We start from the raw sequence: 27,932 nt of genomic DNA, 5'->3' as shown, positions 1-27,932 counted from the left end.
TGATGATGAGTGATGTTGAGCATCTTTTCATGTGTTTGTTAGCCATCTGTATGTCTTCTTTGGAGAAATGTCTGTTTAGTTCTTTGGCCCATTTTTTGATTGGGTCGTTTATTTTTCTGGAATTGAGCTTCAGGAGTTGCTTGTATATTTTTGAGATTAATCCTTTGTCTGTTTCCTCATTTGTTATTATTTTCTCCCAATCTGAGGGCTGTCTTTTCACCTTACTTATAGTTTCCTTTGTTGTGCAAAAGCTTTTAATTTTCATTAAGTCCCATTTGTTTATTTTTGCTTTTATTTCCAATATTCTGGGAGGTGGGTCATAGAAGATCTTGCTGTGATTTATGTCGGAGAGTGTTTTGCCTATGTTCTCCTCTAGGAGTTTTATAGTTTCTGGTCTTACATTTAGATCTTTAATCCATTTTGAGTTTATTTTTGTGTATGGTGTTAGGAAGTGTTCTAGTTTCATTCTTTTACAAGTGGTTAACCAGTTTTCCCAGCACCACTTGTTAAAGAGATTGTCTTTTTTCCATTGTATATCCTTGCCTCCTTTGTCAAAGATAAGCTGTCCATAGGTTCGTGGATTTATCTCTGGGCTTTCTATTCTGTTCCATTGATCTATATTTCTGTCTTTGTGCCAGTACCATACTGTCTTGATGACTGTGGCTTTGTAGTAGAGTCTGAAGTCAGGCAGGTTGATTCCTCCAGTTCCATTCTTCTTTCTCAAGATTACTTTGGCTATTCGAGGTTTTTTGTATTTCCATACAAATTGTGAAATTATTTGTTCTAATTCTGTGAAAAATACCGTTGGTAGCTTGATAGGGATTGCATTGAATCTATAGATTGCTTTGGGTAGAATAGCCATTTTGACAATATTGATTCTTCCAATCCATGAACACGGTATGTTTCTCCAACTGTTTGTGTCCTCTTTGATTTCTTTCATCAGTGTTTTATAGTTTTCTATGTATAGGTCTTTTGTTTCTTTAGGTAGATATACTCCTAAGTATTTTATTCTTTTTGTTGCAATGGTGAATGGTATTGTTTCCTTAATTTCTCTTTCTGTTTTTTCATTGTTAGTTATCTTTTTATTATATGCATCTAGTGAATGTTGAGTTGCTCGTGTATAAATTGTACATTCCACAAAACCTTACTCCTGAATAGTGATTTGTGGGGCCTGGAAGTATGGAAGAAAAGCCAATAAATTGTTTGCCTTCCGTGACACCAGATTCTTTTAAAATAGAAAAAAATCAATCAGCAATGACTATCAAAATTTTCTAAGTGAATGGATGTGTGGGGTGAGAAATTTAAAAAATATATTCTGGAATATGTTTTACTGTAAAATATTGACAGTGACACATTGTTTTAATATTAAATTTGAATTTTAAGCTTATATCATAGCATTTAACTTAATTCATAAAGTTCCTATTATTGGTTAAGCAAATGTATTGTATACAACTGATTTTTCATTTGTTTAAAGTTTGCAAGTGAAGCATTAAATTCCAAGAGGAAGTAGTTAAGCTAATTGTAGAAGCTGTCTGATATACACTAAGCCAAAAGCAAACAATATCATTGAGTCTTTGAAAGAAAATAGACCATGTTTCCTGGTAACAATTGAATAATAAAATGCATTGTGTCAACTTAAGAATTAACAATACAGAGTGAGAAATCAGTAGACTTTTGATATTAAAAAAACACATTACCTGTTCATTCAAGAAAGAAAATGATTTTCAAAATAAACTGCTCCTGGTTTTAGAATTAAATTTTGGATATTTTCATTATTAAAGACCATACTCAAGTAACAGTTTTCCTTTTTTTAGCTTTGTTGCTGATTTACAAACTTTCAAACTCTTTATTTAAAATGTTCGAACTAACATATTTTGTTGCAATTCACATTAAACTTAAAATTTTATTTGTAATTATGAAACTATTCATGCTTTTCTTAAAGAATATCAAATCCATTAGTAATCAATTAATTTCTAAAACTGACTTTAAACAACTAATTTGAAGGTGTTGTTTGAATTTCTTTCCTTCTTAATGCTTACCTTGTCAAACAAATTAATAGCAAAAAGGAAGAATCCTGGAAGTTCTTCTGAAGATTAATTTGTGGTGCATGTTTCTACAACTCATACTTTCAAGTTAGTTATTAAAAACAAACAACCCCCCCCCCAAGAAAAAAACCTACTCAGGTTAAAGGGTTATGGAAAAATAACATAATGCACTTAGGGTATAATTTCTAGGAAGAGTGCAATTAAATAGATTTTTGCTAAATGCTGCATAGTTAAACAATAATTTCAACTTGAATTGATTTATAGTCAATGACTGTTTGCACATTGTCAGCAAAGCACTCATGATCCCTCACAATCTTTACTGGGTCTACTTCTCCAGCCTTATCTTCATCTCTCGCCACTCTACTCAAGCCCTCACGCACTTCACTCCAAAGCCTGGGAACAGTGTTCCATCTGTATTGAAAACTTCCTCTTCTAACCTGTTTGTATCTATGTGTCTTTGCGCTCAGTGGTGTATATGACTCTTTGTGACTCTATGGACTGTAGCCTGCCAGGTTCCTCTGTCCCTGGGATTTTCCCAACAAGAAGTGGTATATATTTTGTTATGAGGTGTTGTTGTTGTTTAGTCACTAAGTCTTGTCCAACTCTATTGCAATCCCATGGACGGAGCCTGCCAGGCTCCTCTGTCCGTGGGATTCTCCAGGCCAGAAGAATACTGGAGCAGTTTGCCATTCCCTTTTCCAGAGGACCTTCCCGACCCAGGGATTGAACCCTTATCTCATATGTCTCCTATGTTGCAACCAGATTCTTTACCACTGAGCCACTGGTGAAGCCCCTTTTGTCTGACTGGAACCCTCTTAATTATTCTTCAAGGATTACCTCAAATTCACTTCCTTTCTGAAACTTCCCAGTTCCACTTATTCCCAGGCTCTGAACCCCCAACACACAATTCAAGTTGGCCACAGGTTTGGTTCCCTAACGGTTTTGTCTTATTTATTCATTGTGTGTGTGTGTGTGTGTGTGTGTGTGTGTGTGTGTGTGTGTGTGTGTGTGTGTGTAGGTGTATGTTTCTATCTTCTGGCACTTAGAAGGAACTTAAAAACAGTTATTAGAGTACTATTTAACTAATGAAAAATGACACTTATGAATAGGTGAGTTACTGTAAATTCTCCTTCCCTATAGCATTTGTACTACTAAAAAAATCTCTGCTGTTAGACCATTTATTAAGGAATCAGGAAATGAACCAAAGAAATACCATACCAGTACTTTATTAAGTCAAAAGCAAATTCTTTGTCTATAACAAAATAAAATATGTCTACCACGTTACAAATATTTACATAGGAACTGCACTAAGTTGTGTACCTTTGTGTAAGCAAATCATTTTCACTGACAACCTCTTTAGTATGCGAGGCTTATAACTGAAAAGATCAGCACATGACCATCTCTGACCATTCTGTGCAAACATGGCTTAGGGCTTCCTTGGCTGGTTGCTTAGACACCTGGTTTGATGTTCTCTTTAACTTGAACTGTTTGCTGTGGTCTAAATGTTTGTGTCCCCTCAAAACTCACATGTTGAAATCCTTACACCCAATGTGATGGTGTTGGAAGATGGGACCTTTCAGAGTATGTGATTAGTTTATGAGGGTGGGGCCCTCATGAATGGGATTAGTGATCTTGTGGAAGAGATCCCACAGAGTTCCCTGTGCCATATGAGGATAAAAGAAGTCTGAAACTTTGCACCTTTAATCTCAGACTTCCAGCTTCTACAATTGTGAGAAATAAATTTCTGTTGACTACCTGGTCTTTGCTATTTTGTTATAGCAGCTCAAATGGACTAAAGTAAAGTGAAGTCACTCAGTTGTATCCTACTCTTAGTGACCCCATGGACTGTAGCCTGCCAGGCTCCTCTGTCCAAGGGATTTTCCCAGGCAAGAATACTGGTGTGGGCTGCCATTTCCTTCTGCAGGGGCTCCTCCAGACCTAGGGATCAAACTCGAGTCTCCCACACAGCAGGCAGACTCTTAATCATCTGTAAAAGCAAAACTAAAACACAAGAAAAAAATCTCTACCACACTAAAACAAAACCACCAACTTATTTATGTCATGTAAAGCAAAGGACTGACATTCAGATGCATGACAATGCACATAGGCAGCGTGTCTTCTATGAGTGGTTTCAGCAGCAATGGGAAATATGGCACGATTCAGTTCCAGCTTTTGAAACACAACAGCAAAAAACTCCCTGCCTCCCTACAAGATGCAGGGCCAGGGACAGTTCTGGGTTGCTATTGGTGAAGCATTCATTTTGCTACTTTGCATCACACTTCTCATTCTTTCACTCACAGTTAGTTACTATCTGCATTTAAGTCTGCTAGACCATAAATTAGCAGCTTTCAGGACAGATACCTTGAAGAGTTCTTAGGGAGGTTAAACAAATATTGTAGCCTAACACCCTGCCCTATAACAAACATGCACACAATGGAAGTGAAGTCTCAAGTGATGGATGGGACAGGCAGGGGGTGGGGCTTAGTCACAACTGTAAAAGCAACAAATCTAAATGATAGCTTAGTGTGATCATGGGCTTTTGTCCATTCTGGAAACAAAGAAAAAAATAACTATCAAATGCCATAATCTCTTTTCTCACTTTTCAAATATCAGCAGGATTCACGATCTTACCACAATGGTTTCTCTGTCTTCATGTGGTATCTACATAATTTTTTTCCCTAAAATGAAGAAAACAAAGAACCAGCTGGTCTGAGTAATTAATCATCTTCCTCTCTATACTATCAAACCTCTGTGAACAAAAGCTTTCCAAACTTTGCGATTACTTTTAGAAGTGGTTCATTTATTATTGAGAAAGAACTACCAAAAGAAAAACAATCTAATTTTTTATCACATCCCCAAACCAATATTTTATTTTTCTAATTTAGAATTGAACAAAAAAAATTATTCTGCAAAGAGAACTTTCAAACCTTCATCAGTCAATAGTATAAGTCTGCAACTGATCAAATTGACTTACTGTCTAAAAAGGGGGAATTTTAAAAAATTTCTGATCCAATCTTGTGATTTACTATCACTCCCAACCACATTCTTTTCTATCTATTCTCTTTAGAAAACTTTCAGAGTCCAAAATTATTCAACAAGCTCTTTACTTCAGTATAAGCGAAGGGAAAAAAAAATAGTTTGACTGACATAGGTGGTGAAACATACACAATTAATAGAAAATGGTCTAAATGGACTAAAGCTCTACTGTTTTGAAGTTACCATGAGCATCCTCCTTAACCAAGTCAGCTGACTTTGAGAGTTCAGAAGTCTCTCCCTCTTTGACATCTGTCTCATTCAACAGTATTTTGGAAATGATTGTTTTCTCATTTCATAAAGTCTGATTTTTAAAAAATCCAAGGATTTCCCTGGCCTTTCAGTGGTTGAGATTGTATACTCCCAATGTACAGAGCATGGGTTTGATCCCTGGTTGGGGAAATAAGATCCCACATGCTACACAGGTGTGGCCATAAAATAAAATTAAATAAGTAAATACATACATACATAAAAATATAAAATCCAAATTCCTAATTATGTAATTTTCTATAATCAAACCTCAGCTTATTGTAATCTATGGTTAGTCCCTTATCGCCTTCATTTATTCCCAAGGTATCAGTTCTCCATGGATGACCCCAATTCTATATTGTCTGTGCTCTCCACTTGCCTGCCCTAAATTTCCAGTGCTTAACCACAAGATTTTCTTTTATCAATCCAACCTGAATTTTTAAATATTAAATTAATAGAATTTATGAATTTTTTCAAACAATCCCAGTAATTATCATTATTCTTTTATTTTCCCATTGTAAAAAAATCTTTCTGATCCTCTTTGATTCTTTTTTTATTCATAGTAAAGCATAATGAAATATGTCAAAGCCGTCTTTTTCTCTCTCTGATTATCTTTCATATCACAATTTCCTGTTGGGCATTTTGTTTGGCTTTTCCCACCCTATATCACTTCTCTCCTTCATCGTGGGCATATAGTTACCTCCACTTCCAGCTGAGAATTGCCATGTGACTAACTGCTGTGTGCCAGTGGAAGATAAGCAGAAGAAAAGTATGCAACTTCCACCTTGCGTGTTTAAAAGATGTTCACCTGAGTTTACTCATTCTCTTCCTTTCTGCTGACTGTAGAGGACTGTACCGCAAACAAGTTTGGGAGCCACATATTTTAACAGGCTGGAGCAACACCCCACATATCTAGAATGATTTCCCAGTAGAGAACCAATTACACATCTTGGACTGAGAGAGAATAAACACCAGTTTATTTTTGTAATTGGGTCCTTTGATAAAACATTTTAACCTTGACTCTAACCTGCTAACTATTATCAGATCAACAGTCAAGCCTCTTGTTCAACATTCCACACCAGAGTCCCTGTAGAGAGTTATCTTTTATTAGTCTTCTTTCTCATTTGTAGAGAAACAGAAGCCAGGATTTAGAGCTTAAGTAGCTTCCCTCATAGTTCAGCTGGTAAAGAATCCTCCTGCAATGCAGGTAGACCCTGGTTCAATTCCTGAGTCTGGAAGCTCCACTGGAGAAGGGATAGGCTACTCACTCCAGGATTTTTGCGCTTCCCTTGTGGCTCAGCTGGTAAAGAATCCGCCTGCAATGTAGGAGACCTGGGTTTCATCCCTGGGTTGGGAAGATCCCCTGGAGAAAGGAAAAGGCTACCCACTCCAGTGTTCTGGCCTGGAGAATTCCATGGACGAAGTCGATGGGGTTGCAGAGTCAGACAAGACAGCAACTTTCACTTTCTTGTTCAGACTGTAGAAGAGGATCACAGCTTTCTCATGTACTGCGGTAAGTAAAACTGAAGCCAAAATGTAGATCTAAAGCATCTTGGAAATCAACAACAACAAAAAATCGGGCTGTCTTTCCCACTGAGTGTCCCATCCAGAAAGTCCAGGCACTGGAGGAATCCACGAATAAGACTAGAGGACAGAAAGTGGAGAAACGAAACAGCAGCAGAAGAGTTCGAGGCAGAGGGTGGAAGATAAAGCCTGGAGACACTCTGAAGCTGGGAAGAAATACCTTGGGGATTTTTAGGAGGAATATGGCCTTAGAATGAAGTAAAGAGGAAAGTGTGTGGGTGCTGTCCTACACATCTCCTACATTCCACTTTCTAAGGCATCTTTCAGTTCAACAGATGGATTGGTTTCTTCCTAACTAGGGACAGACAGAATCAAATTCGTCTTACTAAACCTGCTTTTGTTACTGAATCAAACTTGGGTCCACTCGCTCGCATGCAGGAAAGCCAATCCTCTGACACTGGCTGTGCTAGAGGAAAGCGTAGTGTCTATTGCAGGGCATCCAGCAAGGAGAACAGGCTGCTCGTGCTCGAAAGGTCCAAGCGGCGATGTGGGGGAGGCGGTTTCGGGGGTTTGTGATCGGCTCATACACAATTCTTGGATTGGCTGGCATCAAGTGAAGTCTTCAGCATCATCAATCCCTGGGTTTCAACCACTCTAGGATCTGTGTTCTTATGGTCAGCAGTTTTCATCTGGTGGGGGCCTGTTTCTTATAAAAATAACTTAGGAATGTGTCAGGCCTTTGTTTGTATCTTTCAGGGAACTATGATTTCAGTGGTTCTGCTGCGTGGCAGATTTCTAATCTAAATTGTTACCAGTTCCCTAGCTGAACAGCTATTCTTTGTTTCTACATCTTCCCATTTCCTAATCATTAACTCTGGAGTCAGCCTTTTGAGACTCAAAGGAGGCCTGGGAGACTAAAGCAAAAGCCTTTTCCTTCAAAGGACAGGGGCACAGGGGCTTATATGCTGTTTCACTTTCAGGCTTGGCACTGTGTCAGTTATCCGCTGCATGTGTTGAAACATTGTAAACCACAGTACTTTTTAAAATATGGAGCTAGCTAGAATTGAAAAAGTGAAAGAAAAAAGGAAACCCAGGAACATACCCAAGAAAACGTAAAACCTACATATCTAATAAACCAAGCACTCAAAACCAGTAGGATAAATGTTGACTTTTCCTTAATTAAATATTTTAGGAAAATAGGGTATCTAGAAAACCATTTTTTTTTAAACCATGTTGTTCTTTTCACTGTACTGTATATCAAAGTAAATTGTAAATTAGTTAAATAATATAATTCACTATTTATGAATAGTATATTCATTATTTATAAAATAATATAATTATTATTTATATAAATAAAAAATATAATTTGTTGATTGATTTATTCAACAAATCTGTATTTGTAACACATGGTTCCCACTATATGTTAGACTTGGGGTTATGATATACAAGATCTGTTCTCTCTGTTTAAGGACCTGAAAGTCTACATAGGAAGGGAGAAAGCAAAGATGATCACAGGCAACAAAGCGAGATTAGGGAAAGGCTTCTGAGATAACATTCTTCTGGGAAAGAGGAAGGCAGTCAGATGTAAAGGAAAGATTTCTGGCAAGGAGAACAAGGTGTGTTATGACTGCAAACAAAATACTTTACTTTCTGAAAACTGCAGGAAATTCAGTAAGGCAGCTCTTGACATGTCACACAAATGCCCTTTGATCTCAACTGCCTGGACAAAAAAAAATGCAGATAAAGACAGACACAGTTTCAAGACACTCTTCAATATTTTGTTATATTCAGGAGAACAAAGAGGAATGTGATACTGACTGCCGGTGTGAGGGAAAATATGCAAATAAAAGATATGAGTAGGCAGAATTATTCCAAGTTATTACTGTGGTGTTTCTAGTGAAAGTTGTGCTTATCTTTTCAGAATCATCAGTATATGCGGAGAAAAATAATGTTAAGGAAAAACAAGAGGTTGATTTTTAAATACTTTCTTCATCTCATTAATGGAACTTTCTTGGTAAGCTTCTTCATAATTATTTAGTAAAGAAAATGTACATTTTTATTAGCAGATAGTTAAAAAATAAGTATTGGCTATTTTTTGTAGGTTCTGGGACTTTTACTCATGGGATTTGGTACATGGCTTTTACTAGATGGAAATAATTTTTTCACAGCTTTGGGTATGTATCTATTTTGCTTTCTCTAAATCAAATAAGGCATTTAATGTTAAGCAACTGACTACGTGACTTAGTCAGCAGGTGGCAGTGTTTCCCTAAAATTCATTAAGTACTGCTCAATTTTTCCTCAGAAGGTCTTCGTCAATTGGTTTTAGAAACACCTTATTAAATAATAAGACTTAAATCCAAGACCATAAAGGAGAGAGAATTTTAGGAGAAAAAGCTAGAAACTCTGGGCAAGAGAGATGAGAGAAATAAAGGATTGCGGTTCTGCTAACTCGAGACTTTTACAGATTTATAAATATTAAAAGATAATGGAGATCAATATAGTTCCACTGCCCAAGTTAAATAATCTCTTTTAAAACTCAGTTACCGGACTTCCCTGGTGGTGCAGTGGATCAGAACCTGCCTGCCAAGGCAGGAGATCCGGGTTCGATCCCTGATCCGGGAAGATCCCACATACTGCAGGGGAACTGATCGTATTCACAACTGCGGAGCCTGTACCCTAGATCCCGGAACCACAGCCTCCGAGCCCATGGGTTCTAGAGTCAGACAGTTGCAACTGCTGAAGCCCAAGCCTCAAGCCTGTGCTATGCAACAAGGGAAGTCATCACAGCGAGAGTCCAGCACGCCGCAGCGGGGAGTGGTCCCCGCTCTCCACAGCTAGAGAAAGATCGAGCAAGGCGGCAAAGACCTAACACAACCAAAAAAAAAACCCAAACCAACTCAGTTACCATATCCTATCACCATCACATGGTTAGAAATATAATATTCCCTATGTGGAAACAACTGTACATGAATACATAAATGGATAAAGAAGGATATATATATATATGGATAAAGAAGGATATGTATATATACATATATATAGAGAAAGAATGGATATATATATATATCATTAGGAACTATCCCATGAGCGAAGGATACAGTAGTGTACAAGAAAGATAAAGGGCATGTCCTCATGGAGCTTAATTCCAGTGAGGAAGACTCGAAAACAACACACAATTTCACTCCTGCAAGCCTTCCCAGTCTCACCTGCCTGAAACTGTTAATTGCCAGCAAGGCTAAGCTTCCCATACACATTGCACCGTCCTGTGTCTCAGAATGCTTCCACCATTCCAACGTAGAGACTTCCAATTATCATTCAGAGCCTAAACTCAAGCGTTACCTTGGTCCAGTAATCTTGCCTACCTTTACCTTCTCCCCCTACTGGATTCGGTGCTTTTCTGCCCAGTACTGTGCCCGTGAGTATTCTGCAATGGAGGATTTTTTTTTAATGTGCTGATTTCTGTGGTTTAAAGAATTCCAGGATGGCCAATTTTAAGGTGCCAGTGTGGACTGAGGTAGCTTACAGATCTTGTGAAAATGTAACCCTTGGCTTTATGTGCCAGAACAATCTTGTTCCAGCACACCACTGCTCACTGCCTCTGGTCTTCTCCCATAAAACCTAGGGCATATTTAATGCATTCATTCTCCCTTTAAAAAATTATTTGTTAAGCACAACATCTGCCATAGCACTAACCATTTAGCAGTTAGTCTGTTGACTATATAAGTATATATACAGTCTCTAGCCCAGAGAGCTCAGTCTAGATGGGAAGAAAATATAATACACTTTTAATGGGGCCATATTAGCAATAAACTCAGGGTCTCATACAAGGGAAAATTAACCCACATGTTAGGGTGTTGGTTGGTTGCTTAAGTCATATCCGACTTGTTTGTGACTGCATGGACTGTAGCCCACCAGCCTCTTTCTGCCCATAGATTTCCCAGGCAAGAGTACTCAGGTGGGTTGCCATTTTATTCTCCAGGGGATCTTCCCAATCCAGGGATCAAACCCGCATCTCCTGCATTGGCAGTCAGATTCTTTATCACTGAGCCACCAAGGAAGCCCACATATGTTAGGTACTCAAACTATTTTTAATGAATGAATGAATGAATACATAAATGTTTGGATGGATGTTATACATAGAATAATTCATGCTAGAAAATGTTGTCTTCTTTCATAGAAGACATTAAAGAGAAGGTTAACTTAAAGAGATCTTCTGAGATTGAAGAAATTCTCTATCATGTCATTAAAGGAAGAAAAGTCCGTAAGAATAAGTTAAGAGGTGCTAGAATGAGATTAAAAAGAGAGAAAGAAAGAGAATCCTAGTGATTTGGCAACAGCTGCTTAGGGAAACCTTGGGTTGTTGCATTTATTATTAAATAGAAAACATATCACTTAATAATAGCTATTTTGTGGTTTCCACAGATGAAAATAATCACTTCACAGTGTATATTTTTCGAATTTTGATTGGAACTGGATCTGCTATTCTTCTTCTTTGTCTCTTGGGTTATTTGGGAATTCACAATGAGATCAGGTGGCTCCTAATTCTGGTATGTATTTCATTTCAATAGTCTGAATTTGTAGCTTTGATTTTAAGTGTTCAAATTACACAAGTGAGGGAAAAAATGACTTATGTCACTGAAACATTGCACTATAATGGGCTCTTGGGAGCAAGGCAATGAAGTGTCCCCTCCCAGGAATCTTTGCTTAGACAGAATTTTCTTGCTGAGTTTTCAGTGGACAAAATCTGGACCTCAACACTTAACACATTAGATATTAATTTTCAATACAGGGTCAATATGTATCCATTGCCTGAGGTGAACTACAACTAACTAAACTTAAACATGAAGACAAAATCAGAATAAAATGTGTTAAAGTCAATGAACATTGACGCTTAGGAGGGAAAAGGAAACAGTGGCCTGTAGCTGGCACATTTTCTCCCTGTGGGTGTACTATGTAGGATGCTAACTTATAATTGAGACCACAATATATAATTTAATCAAGAGAAATATAACTGCTGAGGGGGCCAGACTCTGGCATCAGGTTAGCACACTATCTCTCCCCAGGCATATACATGAAAATATAACTCATAATGAGGAATACAAATCTGAACTTGAGTCATTTACCATACACGAGAATGGTGTGGATCACATACTAATCCACAGATTCAGGTGAACTGTGTTGTTCAGTCACTCAATCGTATCCAACTCTTCCCGAACCCAGGCACTGCAGCACACCAGGCTTCCCTGTCCTTCACCATCTCCCAGATCTTGCTCAAACTCATGTCCATTGAATCAGTGATGCCATTCAAGCGTCTCATCCTCTTGTCGTCCCCTTCTCCTCCTTCCTTCAATCTTTCCCAGAATCAGGGTCTTTTCTAATGAGTAGGCTCTCTTCTCATCTGGTGACTAAAGTATTGGAGTTTCAGCTTCAGCATCATTCCTTCCAATGAATATTCAAGACTGATTTGATTAACTGGTTTGATCTTGCAATCCAAGGGACTCTCAAGAGTCTTATACAACACCATAGTTCAAAAGCATCAATTCTTTGGCACTCAGCCTTCTTTATGGTCCAATTTTCACATTCATACATGACTACTGGAAAAATCATAGCTTTGACTAGACCGACCTTTGTTGGCAAAGTAATGTCTCTGCTTTTTAATATGCTGTATGGGTTGGTCATAACTTTTCTTCCAAGGAGCAAGCATCTTTTAATTTCATGACTGCAGTCACCATCTTCAGTGATTTTCGAGCCCCCCAAAATGAAGTCTGTCACTGTTTCCATTGTTTCCACATCTATTTGACATGAAGTGATGGGACCAGATGCCACGATCTTAGTTTTTTGAATGTTGAGTTTTAAACCAGCCTTTTCACTCTCCTCTTTCACTTTCACCAAGGGGCTCTTAGTTACACTTTGCTTTCTGCCATAAGGGTGTTGCCATCTACATATCTGAGGTTATTGATATTTCTCCCGGCAATCTTGATTCCAGCTTGTGCTTTATCCAGTCCAGAATTTTGCATGATGTACTCTGCATAGAAGTTAAATAAACAGAATGACAATATACAGCCTTAATGTACTCCTTTCCCAATTTGGAACCAGTCTGTTGTTCCATGTCTGGTTCTAACTGTTGCTTCTTGACCTGCATGCAGGATTCTCAGGAGGCAGGTCAGGTGGTCTGCTATTCCCATCTGTTTAAGAATTTTCCACAGTTTGTTGTGATCCACACAGTCAAGGACTTTAGAGTAATCAATGAAGCAGATGTTTTTCCTAAAACATCTTGTTTTTTATGTTTTTTCTTGTTTTTTCTATGATCCAACGGATGTTGGCAATTTGTTTCCTCTGCCTTTTCTAAATCCAGCTTGAACATCTGGAAGTTCTCAGTTTACGTACTCTTGAAGCGTGGTTTGGAGAATTTGAGCATTACTTTACTAGCATGTGAGATGAGTGCAATTGTGCGGTAGTTTGAACATTCTTTGGCATTGCCTTTCTTTGGGATTGGAATGAAAACTGACCATTTCCAGTCCTGTGGCCACTGCTGAGTTTTCCATATTTGCTGGCATATTGAGTGCAGCACTTTTAACAGCATCATCTTTTAGAATTTGAAATAGCTCAACTGGAATTCCATTACCTCCACTAGCTTTGTTCCTAGTGATGCTTCCTAAGGCCCACTTGAACACACTCCAAGATGTCTGGCTCTAGGTAAGTGATCACACCATTGTGGTTATCTGGGACATTAAGATCTTTTTCGTATAGTTTTTCTGTATGTTCTTTCCACCTCTTCTTAATATCTTCAGATGAAATATAGCTTTTAACATTTTCTTTAAATCAAATTGGAGAAGGACATGGCAACCCACTCCAGTATTCTTGCCCTGGAAAATCGCATGGACAGAGGAGCCTGATGGGCTACAGCCCATGGGGTCGCAAAAGAGTCCGACCTGACTTAGCGACTATGTCACTGCATCAGGTCTCAGTTGCAGCCTGTGGGCTCTTAAGTCATTTCATGTGGGATCTAGCTCACTGACCAGGGATCGAACCCAGGACCCCTGCATTGGGATCTCGGAATCTTAGCCATTGGACTGCCAGGAAGTCCTCAGATCAGTTTTAATTCACCGGCACTTTCCTGTGATAGGAAATTCAAATCTAGCCAACGCTGCCTCTTGCCAAGAATGCCTAACTCTTCTGTTGCACAGAAAGTCCTGGTGATCACTCTGGATTGTTATCAGTCTACACTAGTTACCATGAAAGCGCTCCCTTTCCCGGCTGATGTGGTTGCTTCAGGACTGTGCATTTGCTGTTTGGATGGCCTGGAGCAGCAAAACCAGGGGTGCTCTTCATCAGTATATACAGTACCAGCATATCGGTGAAATTCTCTTGTGAAGGACTGTAAGGGACCATTACCTCAGCTCCTTTCCTGCAGTTTACCTCCCCTGAGACCTGAGACAGTCCACCCTGCCAATGACACAGCAATTGAAGGAGTCCTTCCTGGCAGAGGAATTAGTTGCGGCCTATTGTTAGTGATTGCTACTTCTTGTTGTTTGAATATTACCCGGGGGCAGAAGCATTTTAGGCAGATTTGGAAACCACACCTTCATTTCCCTCTGGGGTCTTGCAACCTTATCTTGGCAATACCTGGAAAAAAAGGCCTCACTCTCCTCTTATTCTCCTCAAAGGCACACCTTTAACTCTCAGATTTTATCTTTCTTTTATTCTGGGGGGCTTTAGCATAATTTTCTCATGGGACTTCTGATTTTGGATATGGAAACTGGGACAGAAATGGCTTGCAGGAAAATTTTAGTCTTATTTCTGTAGACATCTAACTGAGGTTAAAATATAATAATTTTCAAGGATAAAATCACGACTTACCTATATGAAAATGAACATGTGTCAGAGACTTTATTTAAATAATTAATTATAGGGGAACCAGTAAGTCACAACTGGTTTAAATGAGAATTAGATTTGTGGAGATTTATATTCTCTATAAACTGTATTCATTTGTATTTTCATGAATAGTAATCATTTGCATTATGATGGGACTTTTGTATTATTGATACTATCAGAGTTCTGTAAATTAACTCTCTGCAGAGTTGAATAATAGCTTAGACAAATGTAACATTTCATATTGCCATTGAATCAGAAACCTGCAAGGGTCCAGTAGACCTCAACCAGCTTGCCATTGAAAAGAAACCCAGTAACTTAAACAAAACATTGTTTTGCACATTTTCTCTGTCCCTACATGTCTTCACCACTATTTCTTGATAGTGAAGATTAAGTGAGGTATTGTGTTTAGAAGTATTAAAAACCTAAAATTCTAAACAGATCTAAAGACAAAACCTATTTTTGTCCCTGAAAATAGGAAACACAATTTATGTCGAGTAAACAATGTTAATGGACTGTTTTAAAGTATTAAATGTTTAAAATATGTAAAACTAATAATACTAACTAAATCATTCTTGTATTTTTTTAGTAAAATATTCAGACACATCACTTTAGAAGTTATTTTGAATTCTAGATAATATGTAACACTGTGCTGCTATAATGAAGAAGATTGCAGTGGCCATAAGTTTTAAAACAAGAGTCAAATAATGCAAAAATCATTTTGTTTGGCTTTGAAGTAGTTTTAGTTTTCAAAGCAATAGTCTAAATGTGCATATAGACTCTACTATTGCTGTTGCCTTTGTTACTTTCTCATTATTTTCTTGTTGTTGTTAAGGCTGTTGTTACTTTGTGCATGATGGAATAGTTTATATCTGGTCACAATTTAGTGAGTTCTGCAGTGTTAGAGGAGTGGTGTTAAGTGGAAGTCAAGATATTTAAATTCCCCTCTATGAGTTTTAGATCTGAATGAAGAGGGTATTATTATCAACTCCATTAGACTAAATAGTCTGTTAGAGTTCTCATGAAATATTATCACTTCTTTCTATCTTACTCTTATCCAAATGTTCATTGATTTTTTTGCCTTTTGATGTAATGATTTCACTCATGTATATGAGAACAGGAACTTCAGTAATACCTATGTATATTTTAAGACTGCATATTTCATATGATGTGCATTTTCCATCACCGTAATATCTAAAAAATATATTAGGAGCACAGTTCTCATCTCTCTGTTTCTTTTCTCGTAGTATGCAGTATTGTTAATGTGGGCTGTTGGTGTTCAGGTTGTACTTTCAACACTCATCTTTGCAAAGAAAGAAGAGGTATGGAAACATCATCCTTTTATTTGAAAAATAGAAAAATCAGATGTTGTAGATTATTGCGACCTAAACCTATATTAAACCTATATTAAAAGCTAAAGGTAAGTAAATGTCTTTAGGGGAAAAAGGATGAAATGGAAGTACTAGAATTGTATAATAGAAAGGAGAGAAGGGTCAGATTGGAATGGAGGACAGAGTTCATGTCTTAACTCTGCAGAAGACTGAGAATATTGTTGTAAATGACAAAAAATGCGGGGGAAAAGGAGATAATACTTAGAGTGGGGAATCCAAAACTGGCCCCCTCAGTCAACCCTGCCTATCACTAATAACCACATCACCGTACTATATCCTGTTCTTGTAAAGAAATATCTTTAGACTTTCTAAAGATACTAATTAGTACTAATTTTAAATTTAGCAATTTCATTAAATGAGATGTACTGAATAATTCATATATTTGTATAGTTATGGCCATAAGTGACACAATTAAATTAAGAGGTGATTTATATTTTTTAAGTTCAAAAAAGCGCATAATAAATTGCCTGAAAACTTTTTGGTAACACAACTTACCTCTTTACAGCCTATAGTTACTTTCAATTCTTTAAGAAACTTCAGTATTTCAGTGCAGTCAAGGTCTGTTTTTGTGTCCTGGGAGACTGTCTTATAACACTAAGACCACGGACTTGAAGTCAGTCCTTAAACCTACATCTTCATCTACTACCTTATAGAGCTATCATTAACTGACAGTTATAAAGTCCCTGTAACAGAGTAGCTATTTAAGAGCTCTCTACCTGCCCTTATTTGACTTTTAAAAAATAATTTTTATTTATTTATTTTTGGATGTGCTGGGTCTTTGTTGCTGCCTGCAGGCCTTCTCTAGTTGCGGTGAGCACAGGCGACTCTTCCCTGTGTTGCCCAGGTTTCTTATTGCCATGGCTTCTGTTGTTGAAGAGCACGTGCTCCAGGCATGCAGGCTTCAGTAGTCACAGAGCACAGGCTTGGTTTCCCCGAAGCGCGTGCGATTTTCCCGGACCAGGGACTGAACCCGTGTGCCCCGCACTGGCACCGGATTCTTAACCACTGGGCCACCAGGAAAGTCCTTCCCTTATTGAATTTTGAAGGCGACCCTGATCAATTCCTATGGTTCCTAGCCTTCAAACTCTCTCTCTCTCACTTGCACTTGCCTTTTCTCTCTCTCTCTCTCTATATATATATAAATATATATATATATATCATATATATGAGCAAAGCAAATTATATATATATATATATCTCAACGTGTAATTAATAGCCAAACCTCAACAAAATCTTTTTTATATAATATCATTGCTTTCCAACTTCATTTGCTCTCTTGTGCTTGGCATCTGTCCTGGGTATCTAATTACTTAGGGCCTATTGTTAATAACTTGGCATTTAGATCTAAAATTTCTTCTCTCCACATGAAAAAAATGTGTGTGCATGTGTGTGTGTGCATGCACACACAGTCAAGTGAGTCCTGTAATGCTGTCTTGATCCCAACACATCATCCTCTAACTTTTGGACCTAGTGATAGAACCTGAATATTAGACTTAAGGACTTTTAACACATGGATACAGTTAATCAATGTCACCCATATTTATTTAAGTATTATTCACATACTCCTCTCCACCTATTTTAGGAATAATAAAATCTCTCATTTAATAATAACTACCATGTGCCAAAGACTGTGATAGGCACTTCGTTGGCACTATATTATTGATCCTCATAACAAATCCCAGAGATGCATTGTAAGTCCTGCTTTCTAGAACAGAAAACTGAGGTTTTGAGCCCAGAAATACATGTAGATTATATCATGGCCAAATGACAGAGTCTGAACTCTAACACTTGTTAACAAGTCTTAGAAATAGCGGCTTAGTTTATATCACCTTGACTTCTACAGCTCAAACTGGATTGAGCTCTCACGAGCTTTTAAATATTTTATGTCATTTATAATACTGACTCAGTGTTGGAGATGCACTAGGGCTTCACTTGATATTTTTCACATTGAATATGTGTGAGGGAATTTTATTTATATAGTAGTAACCTAGATTATATATGAAAATCATTTTGACTCTTATATACTAAAGTGTGATTCATAGGCACTCTCAATCTCACAAGTTAAGCTTTAAAAGGTAAATGAGGATATGTCTCCATGTCATCACAACAGTATAAAATAGAAAAGCATCATTTTCTATTCTGAATAAAAATTAACTCGGAGAATATGTGAAATAGATTATATGAATAACACATTATATCATTCTAAGCTTCTTAGATGTAAGTGTGTAAGAGTTTAACATGTACAGATGTCTTAATTATTGTAGTATTCCAACCAGTTATCTAGTTTTCATCATTCAAAGATAGCATATTACAATGAGAAAATATTAGACTAGATTTCAAATGATTTAGGTTTAGAAGTTACACCTCTTCTTCATTCATGTAAACAAAGCAAATACCATATTCTTTGAGTATCTGTATCATGGTTCATAAAATGAAAATAAGATCTGGAATTTCTACCTTTCACTATTTTTTAGGACCAAATTAGGACTTATTTATGAAAGCCATATAAATTTTTAAATGCTTGTATAAGTTCCTATTGAAAATTACCCATGCAATATCTAGATTTCAAAATAACAATTTTTCCCCAAACTTTCAGATATGATTATTTTTGCTTTAGCATTATGAAAAGATAATTTTTAAATCAAAAAGTGTAATTCTTGTAAAATATACAGTAGATTCAGGTCATTAATTTTATTTAACATCTTGATTAATGTGGAAACTAGTTTAGATATAAAAACTAATTAGAAGGAGAGTCCAAAGAGAAAACATTTATATAGATACAAAAACTGACATAAAAACTGACTTTGAAAGGAAAGGGATCAATTTCATCCCTACCAGGAAAAATTCATCTGTAATTCCCTCCAACAAAGAATCATTTGAATTGGGATATTGAGACTGACAAATACACAACTTACAAAGTTGTAAAATAAATTAAAGGCTGTCAAAGGTACAGACTCATAGAATCAGAAAACCCTGAAGGTACACTAGAGAAAACCTAGTTTCCACTGAAAAGGTCCTCAGTCATCTTTTCCATTTATAAGTCTTTCACAATTTTTCCTGATATTATGAGAAGAAATGTTAGAACCCTTCAACATTGAGGATAGCAGCACATAACTTTCTTCCTAATCATAAAAGAAGTCTAATGTAGTCTTCCTGTAGATCACAATGTAAAACACCAAAGGTATTCACACTTGCTCATTGCTAAAAATAATCATAAGAAGAAAAAAAAACACTTAGAAATAAGTTGAAAATAACAAACTGAGTTTTAATACTTCTTATGAGGAACCATAAGGGAAGTTTTTATCAAATTTTCATTTTTAATAAAATTTTCAACAGGTTCACCAAGCATGGCATAATAAAATTGATTCCATCATTTCTGAGTATGGATCTGAGGATTTTCCTCAAGATATACCCAAGTGGATGATTCTGAATGCTCTGCAGAAAACAGTAAGATGAAATTATCATAAAAGTAAAAAATTAGATGTCAAAGGTGACAGCTGAGAAATGGGAAGACGAGGAAGGACAGGGGATGGGCAAGGGAATGAGAGGTTCTTGTATTTCTTCTAAACATATGAGGTGCCATAGGATTGTTTAAATTTACAGACCTTGAATTTTACCCTTCTTTTGTAAGGTGTATCTACTTTTCTGGGTCAATTGATGTCTGGTCATTTTAACCTGGATTCAGCTGTAAAAGTGTTGGGAGTCTTCTGCCAAGTGTAACAATAACCTACTCTGTTGCATCCAGGGGGAGATAAATTCTAAGTGGAGTCCCTGCTGGCAACAGAGTATCCTGATGGTTCCCATTTGCGCCTGAACATCAGGTTTGCCAATGTGGTAACTTTATGATTCTGGATAAGAAATCTTCTTAACTTCAGGTACCATATTAACAAAATAGGCAGAATAACCCCTACCTCTGGTTGTCAAGAACAAAGGAAGTAATATATTTAATACATAGAAAGCCTTGGGTCTCAGACACAGTAAGCAACATAATACTTGTTAGTTAATGTTGTTAGGGTTATTATTTCACTGTTGAGATGTTTCTTGGCAAGGTAAGGGAATGTGTGTAGTCAGCCAAATGGTTACAAGAATAGATCGGCATAGGAACATAGTAAATGCTTGATAAAAAAAAAAAAAAAAAAGCAAACATTTACATAGCCCCAGTTCCTTTTTTAGGTGCTTTGCATATACTAACTATTTAGTCCTCTCAGTCCAATGAGGTAAGAACTATTATCTTCATTTTGTTGGTGAAGGTAGAAAAATTCATAACTTAGCCAGTGCCACATGGCTAATAGATGGCACAGCCAAAATTCAATCCCTGACAAACTACACTAGATTTTGTGCTCAATTGCTATACCAGAGTTTCACATAAACAGTTATTAATTTTAGTATATTTAATAACAAAAATGCTTCTTAGGAGAAATTAAATGTATTATAAATGATTTTATTCACCTTATTTTTTCTTTGGTGTATGTGATCTGAAAAGGTATTGCATTTTCAGATAGCATTATGACTAATAGTGTATCAAACTTTCTTATGGTCATTAACTGATAATCAGGAAAACACTTCTATATGTATGACATCACTGTCATTAATGAGATTCCAACTTATGTTTCCTAGCCATGAATATCATTGAACATTGAGATAGTATATGTAGATTTTATTAACTTTCAGTACCCAGTGTCTAAAGTACTGAATGCTTAGTCATTCAATGTTTTCAAGACTGTTGGCACATACTGCAACATAGGTGGTACTGATGCTATAACTTTCAATAACAAGCTTAGAAAATAATGATCTACTCACTTACAGTTCAGTTCAGTTCAGTCGCTCAGTCATGTCTGACTTTGCGACTCCATGGACCGCAGCACGCCAGGCCTCCCTGTCCATCACCAACTCCCAGAGTCTACCCAAACCCGTGTCCATCGAGTCGGTGAGCCATCCAACCATCTCATCCTCTGTCATCCCCATCTCCTCCTGCCTTCAATCTTTCCCAGCATCAGGGTCTTTTCTAATGAGTCGGCTCTTCGCATCAGGTGGCCAAAGTATTGGAGTTTCAGCTTCAGCATCATTCCTTCCAATGAATATTCAGGGTTGACTTCCTTTAGGATGGACTGGTTGGATCTCCTTGCAGTCCAAAGAACTCTCAAGAGTCTTCTCTAACACCACAGTTCAAAAGCATCAATTCTTTGGCGCTCAGCTTTCTTTATAGACCAACTCTCACATCCATACATGAACACTGGAAAAAGCATAGCCTTGACTAGACGGACATTTGTTGGCAAAGTAGTCTCTGCTTTTTAATATGCTGTCTAGGTTGGTCATGACTTTCCTTCCAAGGAGCTAGTGTCTTTTAATTTCATGGCTACAGTCACCATCTGCAGTGATTTTGGAGCCCAAAAAAAAATAAAGCCTGCCACTGTTTCCACTGTTTCCCCATCTATCTGCCATGAAGTGATGGGACTGGATGCCATGATTTTAGTTTTCTGAATGTTGAGCTTTAAGCCAACTTTTTCACTCTCCTCTTTCACTTTCATCAAGAGGCTCTTTGGTTCTTCTTGGCTTTCTGCCATAAAGGTGGTGTCATCTGCATATCTGAGGTTTTTGCTATTTCTCCCAGCAATCTTGATTCCAGCTTGTGCTTCTTCCAGCCCAGCGTTTCCCATGGTGTTCTCTGCATATAAGTTTAATAAGCAGGGTGACAATATACAGCCTTGACATACTCCTTTTCCTATTTGGAACCAGTCTGTTGTTCCATGTCCAGTTCTAACTGTTGTGTCCTGACCTGCATACAGGTTTCTCAAGAGGCAGGTCAGGTGGTCTGGTATTCCCATCTGTTTCAGAATTTTCCACAGTTTATTGTGACCCACACAGTCGAAGACTTTGGCATAGTCAATAAAGCAAAAATAGATGTTTTTCTGGAACTCTTGCTTTTTCGATGATCTAGCAGATGTTGGCAAATTGATCTCTGGTTCCTCTGCCTTTTCTTTTTCTTTTTTTTTCCTCTGCCTTTTCTAAAACCAGATTGAACATCTGGAAGTTCATGGTTCACCTATTGCTGAAGCCTGGCTTGGAGGATTTTGAGCATTACTTTACTAGTGTGTGAGATGAGTGCAATTGTGCAGTAGTTTGAGCATTCTTTGGGATTGCCTTTCTTTGGGATTGGAGTGAAAACTGACCTTTTCCAGTCCTGTGGCCACTGCTGAGTTTTCCAGATTTGTTGGCATATTGAGTGCAGCACTTTCACAGCATCATCTTCCAGGATTTGAAATAGCTCAACTGGAATTCCATCACTTCCACTAGCTTTGTTTGTAGTGATGCTTCCTAAGGCCCACTTGACTTCACATTCCAGGTTGTCTGGCTCTAGGTGAGTGATCACACCATTGTGATTATCTGGGTCATGAAGATCTTTTTTGTACAGTTTTTCTGTGTATTCTTGCCACCTCTTCTTAATATCTTCTGCTTCTGTTAGGTCCATACCATTTCTGTCCTTTATTGAGCCCTTCTATGCATGAAATGTTCCCTTGATATCGCTAATTTTCTTGAAGAGATCTCTAGTCTTTCCCATTCTATTGTTTTCCTCTATTTCTTTGCATTGATCACTGAGGAAGGCTTTCTTATCTCTCTTTGCTATTCTTTAGAACTCTGATTTCAAATGGGAATATCTTTCCTTTTCTCCTTTGCTTTAGACTTCTCTTCTTTTCACAGCTATTTCCAAGGCCTCCTCAGACACTTTAACTTTAAAAACTACTCACTTTAACTTTCTCTTATTTTCTGGGTGACAAATACATAAACTGATTCTTTCACACCTTTCAACTCAATTTGATAGGATTGGAAATGAGACATTTCATAAATGCTTGATCATTCCTATGACTCTTTTCCTTTTTACCTTTTTGGTTTTTTTTTTTTTTTTGTGGCAGCTTTTCACACAGTACAAGATATAAGGTTAACATCTTACATTAACCCTAAGAATGTAGAAATAACCCTGAGTCTCTATGTATATTAAACATATATGGCAGCATATTTTAGAGAAATCATAAAGAAAACTGTTATAGTTAGGAGAAGGTATGGCTCAAGGGATTCGCCCTCCTATGTTCTGGCTCTAAACATGATTTAGTAAATCAAGTATATCTTTCATCCTGAACTCAATAAGGTAAATTCAGATATAACAATTTCATTCAAACATAGCCCACTTATATGAGTAGAGATCTTTAATTCTGGTTAATATCAACCATAGCAGCAACAGGTTAATTGTTTAAATAAACAAAAAATATACTTGTCTAATCTGTTATATTTCAATGTAGAATAAATTAATAAATTTATCATAAAACCATTTGAGAAGCATAGGAGTCATATAATTAACTGCATTTTGAATATTCTATAGTAAAACTTATAGAATCATTTTTCTAGTTTCAGTGTTGTGGCCGAAAAAATTACACAGATTGGACCAAGAATAAGAATAAAGAAAATTCAGAACAGGTGCCATGTTCTTGCACAAATTCTACATTAAGAAAGTGGTTTTGTGATGAGCCACTGAATGCAACATACCTACAGGTAAATATAAGCCAAGGCTTCTCCAAGTGTTTACAGTAACCCTCCCCCCTTTTTTTCTGCAAGTCATTTTAGAATCCTGAGCAAATTGTTGTATTAAAAACAATGCCATTCATGGTTATTAGGTTCTTAAGCACCTTGCTAATGAAACCACAGCGAAGTGGATTATATCACTTACCTAAGAAATTCATTAAACTTTATGGAATATGTGATCTAAGTGTGCCTAGAACTTGGAATTCCATTAACTCTCTCCTCAGCCATCTTTTGACAGAGGAGATCCTTTTGGTGAATCTTGGTTGTATAGGACTGGTAAAGGAACTGCAGCAGCAGAAGTAAAGAGGCATGAGGTTTGGCAAAAACTAAGGGAGGAAATCTGAGATGTGTCAAGGGTGGTGTTCACATTAAGGCGGCAGAAACCATAGTAGAGGTTCATCTGTAGCAACTGCTATTTACAGATATAGGACATGATGAACTGGGGATTTCCATCCCAATAACTTATAATACTTTGTGTTATCCTAATGTTAATAAAATTAACATTTTTGTTAACCTAATATTTTGTGTCATACTAATACTTTGTGTAATACTTTGTGTTAATACATTTTTGTTAATCTAATACTTTGTGTTGTACTAATACTTTGTGTTAATCTAATACTTTGATGTTATTCTAATTTTAAGATGTTATCTTTCAATAAGATAATTCATTCAGAGATAAATGGAGGAGTCTCCATTTAAGGATTCCATTTAATCTCCACTTAAGGAATTTCCATTAAGGAGTCTCCCTTTAAGGAATCTCCATTTGGAGGATTCTCCAAAAAAGGTTCTCTTTGGGAAATATCATGTTAGGCAATAGTATATACCCTGCTGAATTTCAGTAGTATTCAGAAAATCAAATCCCTCTCAAAACTTAGTAAATTTCTTATTTCGACTACCTGACAACATCTTAGCAACTTAAAAAGTAGCAACTGGGGCATCCTGCTATTGTATGAAGCTTTCTGGGCTAAAAAGTCCAGTCTCCAGTTAGACATTGACTGCTTTTTAGACTTTGGTAAATTACTAATCTCTTTGTCTCTTCTCTGTAATGGAATTATGTATAAAACCATTTATATCTCCAAGCCAATCTAAGTAAGTTCTTTTCCTTAGGGTTGTGAAAATAAAATCAACACATGGTATCATGCTAATGCTTTGACATTAATTGGAATTAACTTTGGACTTTTGGTTTCAGAGGTAAGATTTTGTTTATATGTTTAAATATAAAACAAAATTGAGTATAAAGTATATGGGATACACTGTAGAATAACCAGATGGAGACCTAAGCAGACTAATTAATCCAATAGGAGCCAGGACCTTGAAACTGTTCACACACAGGAGGTCCCAACTGGAGGCAATATCCTTAGATCAGCCTGGGTGGAGCCTGGAAACCGTTGTCATCCAGGACTTCCATGGCAGTCCAGTTGATGCAGGCGGCTTGGGTTCAATTCCTGGTTGGGGAACTAAAATCCCACATGGTGTGTGGCATGTTCAAAAAAATAGAAACATATATTTTTTTAATGGCTTTATAAAAAAAATAAGTTGTTTTCCTGGGAGGTAATGATTTCATTTCTTTGTGATTTAAAAAAAAAATACTTCATATCTTGGCAGTGAGTTGACCATGATTGGCAGTGTGTACACTGGCAAATTTCTTAAATCTAGGCAGATGTTTGATATTAGTAAATCTAGTCAATCATACACTCTTCCATTCATTGCTTCATTCATTCATTCAATAAATTTGGAAGGGAAAAGAACATCTACCATGTGTCAGTGGCTGTATTAGATGCTAGAGATACAATGGGAAGCAAAATCTACATATTCCTTGACTTCCAGCGTGCCAACTGTAAAATCGAGGTTCAGAAATAGTACTTCATTCTCCAGTCCCAGTTGAAGACCAGTAAAAGCTAGTGAAGTGTATGAATTCAAAGAAATTGTAAGACTGTATATATTGTTATTGTGTAGAGTATAACAGAATAAATATATAACATGTGATTTGGCCAAAATAAGATAGCAAATTTAATTTATGTTGATCCACAAAGAAGTATCAACAACCTCAGATATGCAGATGATACCACTCTAATGGCAGAAAGTGAAGAGGAAGTAAAGAGCCTCTTGAAGAGGGTGGAAGAAGAGAGTGAAAAAGCTGGCTTAAAACTCAACATTCAAAAAACTAAGACCATGGTAGCCAGTCCCATCACTTCATGACAAACAGATGGGGCAAAAGTGGAAGCAGTGACGTATTTTCTTACCTTGGGCTCCAAAGTCACTGCAGACAGTCACTGTAGCCATGAAATTTAAAAATGCTTGCTCCCTGGAAGGAAAGCTATGACAAATATAGACAAGAGTATTAAAAGCAGAGACATCACTTAGCCAACAAAGTTTTGTATAGACAAAGGTATGGTTTTTCCAGTAATTATGTACAGATGTGAGAATTGGACCATAAAGAAGGCTGAATGCTGAAGAATTGATGTGTTTGAATTGTGATGCTGGAGAAGACTCTTGAGAATCCTTTGGACAGCAAGGAGATCAAACCAGTCAATTCTAAAGGAAATAAGTCCTGAATATTCATTGGAAGGACTGATGCTGAAGCTCCAATACTTTGGCCACCGGATGTGAAGAGCCAACTTATTGGAAAAGACTCTGATGCTGAAAAAGATTGAGGGCAGGTGGAGAAGAGGGTGACAGAGGATGAGATGGCTGGACGGCATCACCAAGTCAATGGACATGAGTTTGAGGAAGCTCTGGGATATAGTGAAGGGCAGGGAAACCTGGCATGCAAAGACCAGGACTCAACTTAGCAACTGAACAACAACCAGGGCACTCACCTAAAGTTCCATAAATGCTTTTCAACTGGTAAGAGTGTTTAGTCTCAGGATGGTGGTAAACAAGACAGTCTTATAAGCATTGGTACTCTTTTTAAATGTTTATTCTCTATTGTATTCATCCTGAGGCAATTAAGATAAGACTGAATGGGGGATATTATTGTGTTCCAGTTTATCATTTACCCTTTGCAGACCATCTTTCAGGATCCTGTAACAAAAAGAGGCAGTTTTTTGGAAGTGATGACGTTAGAAAAATGATGAACACCAAACAGCAATTTATCACAGCATCTAGCCCAGTGATAGCCCATGTAATTAAAATTGAGCAGTCTATTCCTTCTCCCTCTCTGTAAATGAACTTGGTGACAGCTGGGTTACCCTAGAAGACTTACTCTGCTGACTTCCTATTCACAATGATATATATATACCTTACTCGGAAATGGTCTCACCCTCCTTCTTCCCTTTTCCCTTTGCAGAATACATTTTGGTGATTACACGGTGTTAACTTTACAAATTATTCTTATTGATTACATTTTGATCTCTTATTGTTTCCCTTTTTTCCAGGTTTTGCAATTCTCATTAACTATTTCTTTCTTCAGACACATCAAGAATAGAATATATGCAGAAAAGTGACCACTGGATTTTAATTTGTCTGGAAGAAACCAGTTAACTCTTAAAATAATCATACTGAATTTTTCTAGTCCAGAAGAAAAGTTTTGAATTACATTCATTGTTTAACATTTTATTAAGTCAATGGTTATATGTGACACAGAATTATTGGATATAATATCACTCCATGAAATTTTTATTAATATCAAATTCTACAGTTCAGTACTTTGTCATTTTCTGAATTCAGAGGATATCATCGAATATACTAATTTCAATATATGGTAAATTATCACGTATAGTTTGAGTGTCATAGGTAGAAAAAGATACCTATATGATGTTCAGAAAATACTGCATAAGCAATTATAACATATACTTTACATTTACAAATTTTAGGTAAATAACAGTGATTCATAGATTTCAAAAAAAGAATGAAAATCTCCATAACACTGATCTCTACACTGAATTAATCTTTTATTTCTCTCTTCTTACAATGCTTAGAAGTGGATAATAAATTTACAATTTTACAAGTTTGTATATACTTAAGTGGCAATAAGAATATATTTTAAAAAGCATGAATTTTTAAATATAGTAAAACTAATCTACTCTAAATACTCACTGAAGTCGCATATTCATTACCTTCTCATTTTTTCCCTTTTTTGTAAGTTGTGCTCAGTGAATGCATATACAATTTTCTGAAGGATATAAAAATAACCTACCTGTTCTATTTTCCTAACAATGATACTGTGAGAACAGAAAAAAACTTCTTTGAAAAAATAAAAGCTGCTGTACAGACATGAGGTGTTATCATATCATTGTTGTTC

General features: G+C 36.8%; 1 protein-coding gene across 1 annotated transcript in view; it reads left to right on the top strand.

Annotated features, from left to right (window-relative positions):
• The window catches only part of TSPAN19 (tetraspanin 19), a 28,691-nt gene extending 1,101 nt beyond the window's left edge, over positions 1-27,590 (top strand). Inside the window, exons 2-9 of the mRNA XM_065935479.1 lie at positions 8,773-8,865; positions 8,953-9,025; positions 11,274-11,398; positions 15,971-16,045; positions 19,451-19,561; positions 23,516-23,659; positions 24,797-24,880; positions 27,067-27,590. Coding sequence (XP_065791551.1) covers positions 8,785-8,865; positions 8,953-9,025; positions 11,274-11,398; positions 15,971-16,045; positions 19,451-19,561; positions 23,516-23,659; positions 24,797-24,880; positions 27,067-27,135 — 762 coding nt within the window. The 5' untranslated portion in view covers positions 8,773-8,784 and the 3' untranslated portion in view covers positions 27,136-27,590. The remainder of the gene's footprint in view (positions 1-8,772; positions 8,866-8,952; positions 9,026-11,273; positions 11,399-15,970; positions 16,046-19,450; positions 19,562-23,515; positions 23,660-24,796; positions 24,881-27,066) is intronic.
• Positions 27,591-27,932: the final 342 nt, after the last annotated feature.

The sequence above is a fragment of the Muntiacus reevesi genome, chromosome 4 (genome assembly GCF_963930625.1).
Source record: "Muntiacus reevesi chromosome 4, mMunRee1.1, whole genome shotgun sequence".
NCBI lineage: Eukaryota > Metazoa > Chordata > Mammalia > Artiodactyla > Cervidae > Muntiacus > Muntiacus reevesi.
This window is presented reverse-complemented; position numbering and strand designations above follow the sequence as displayed.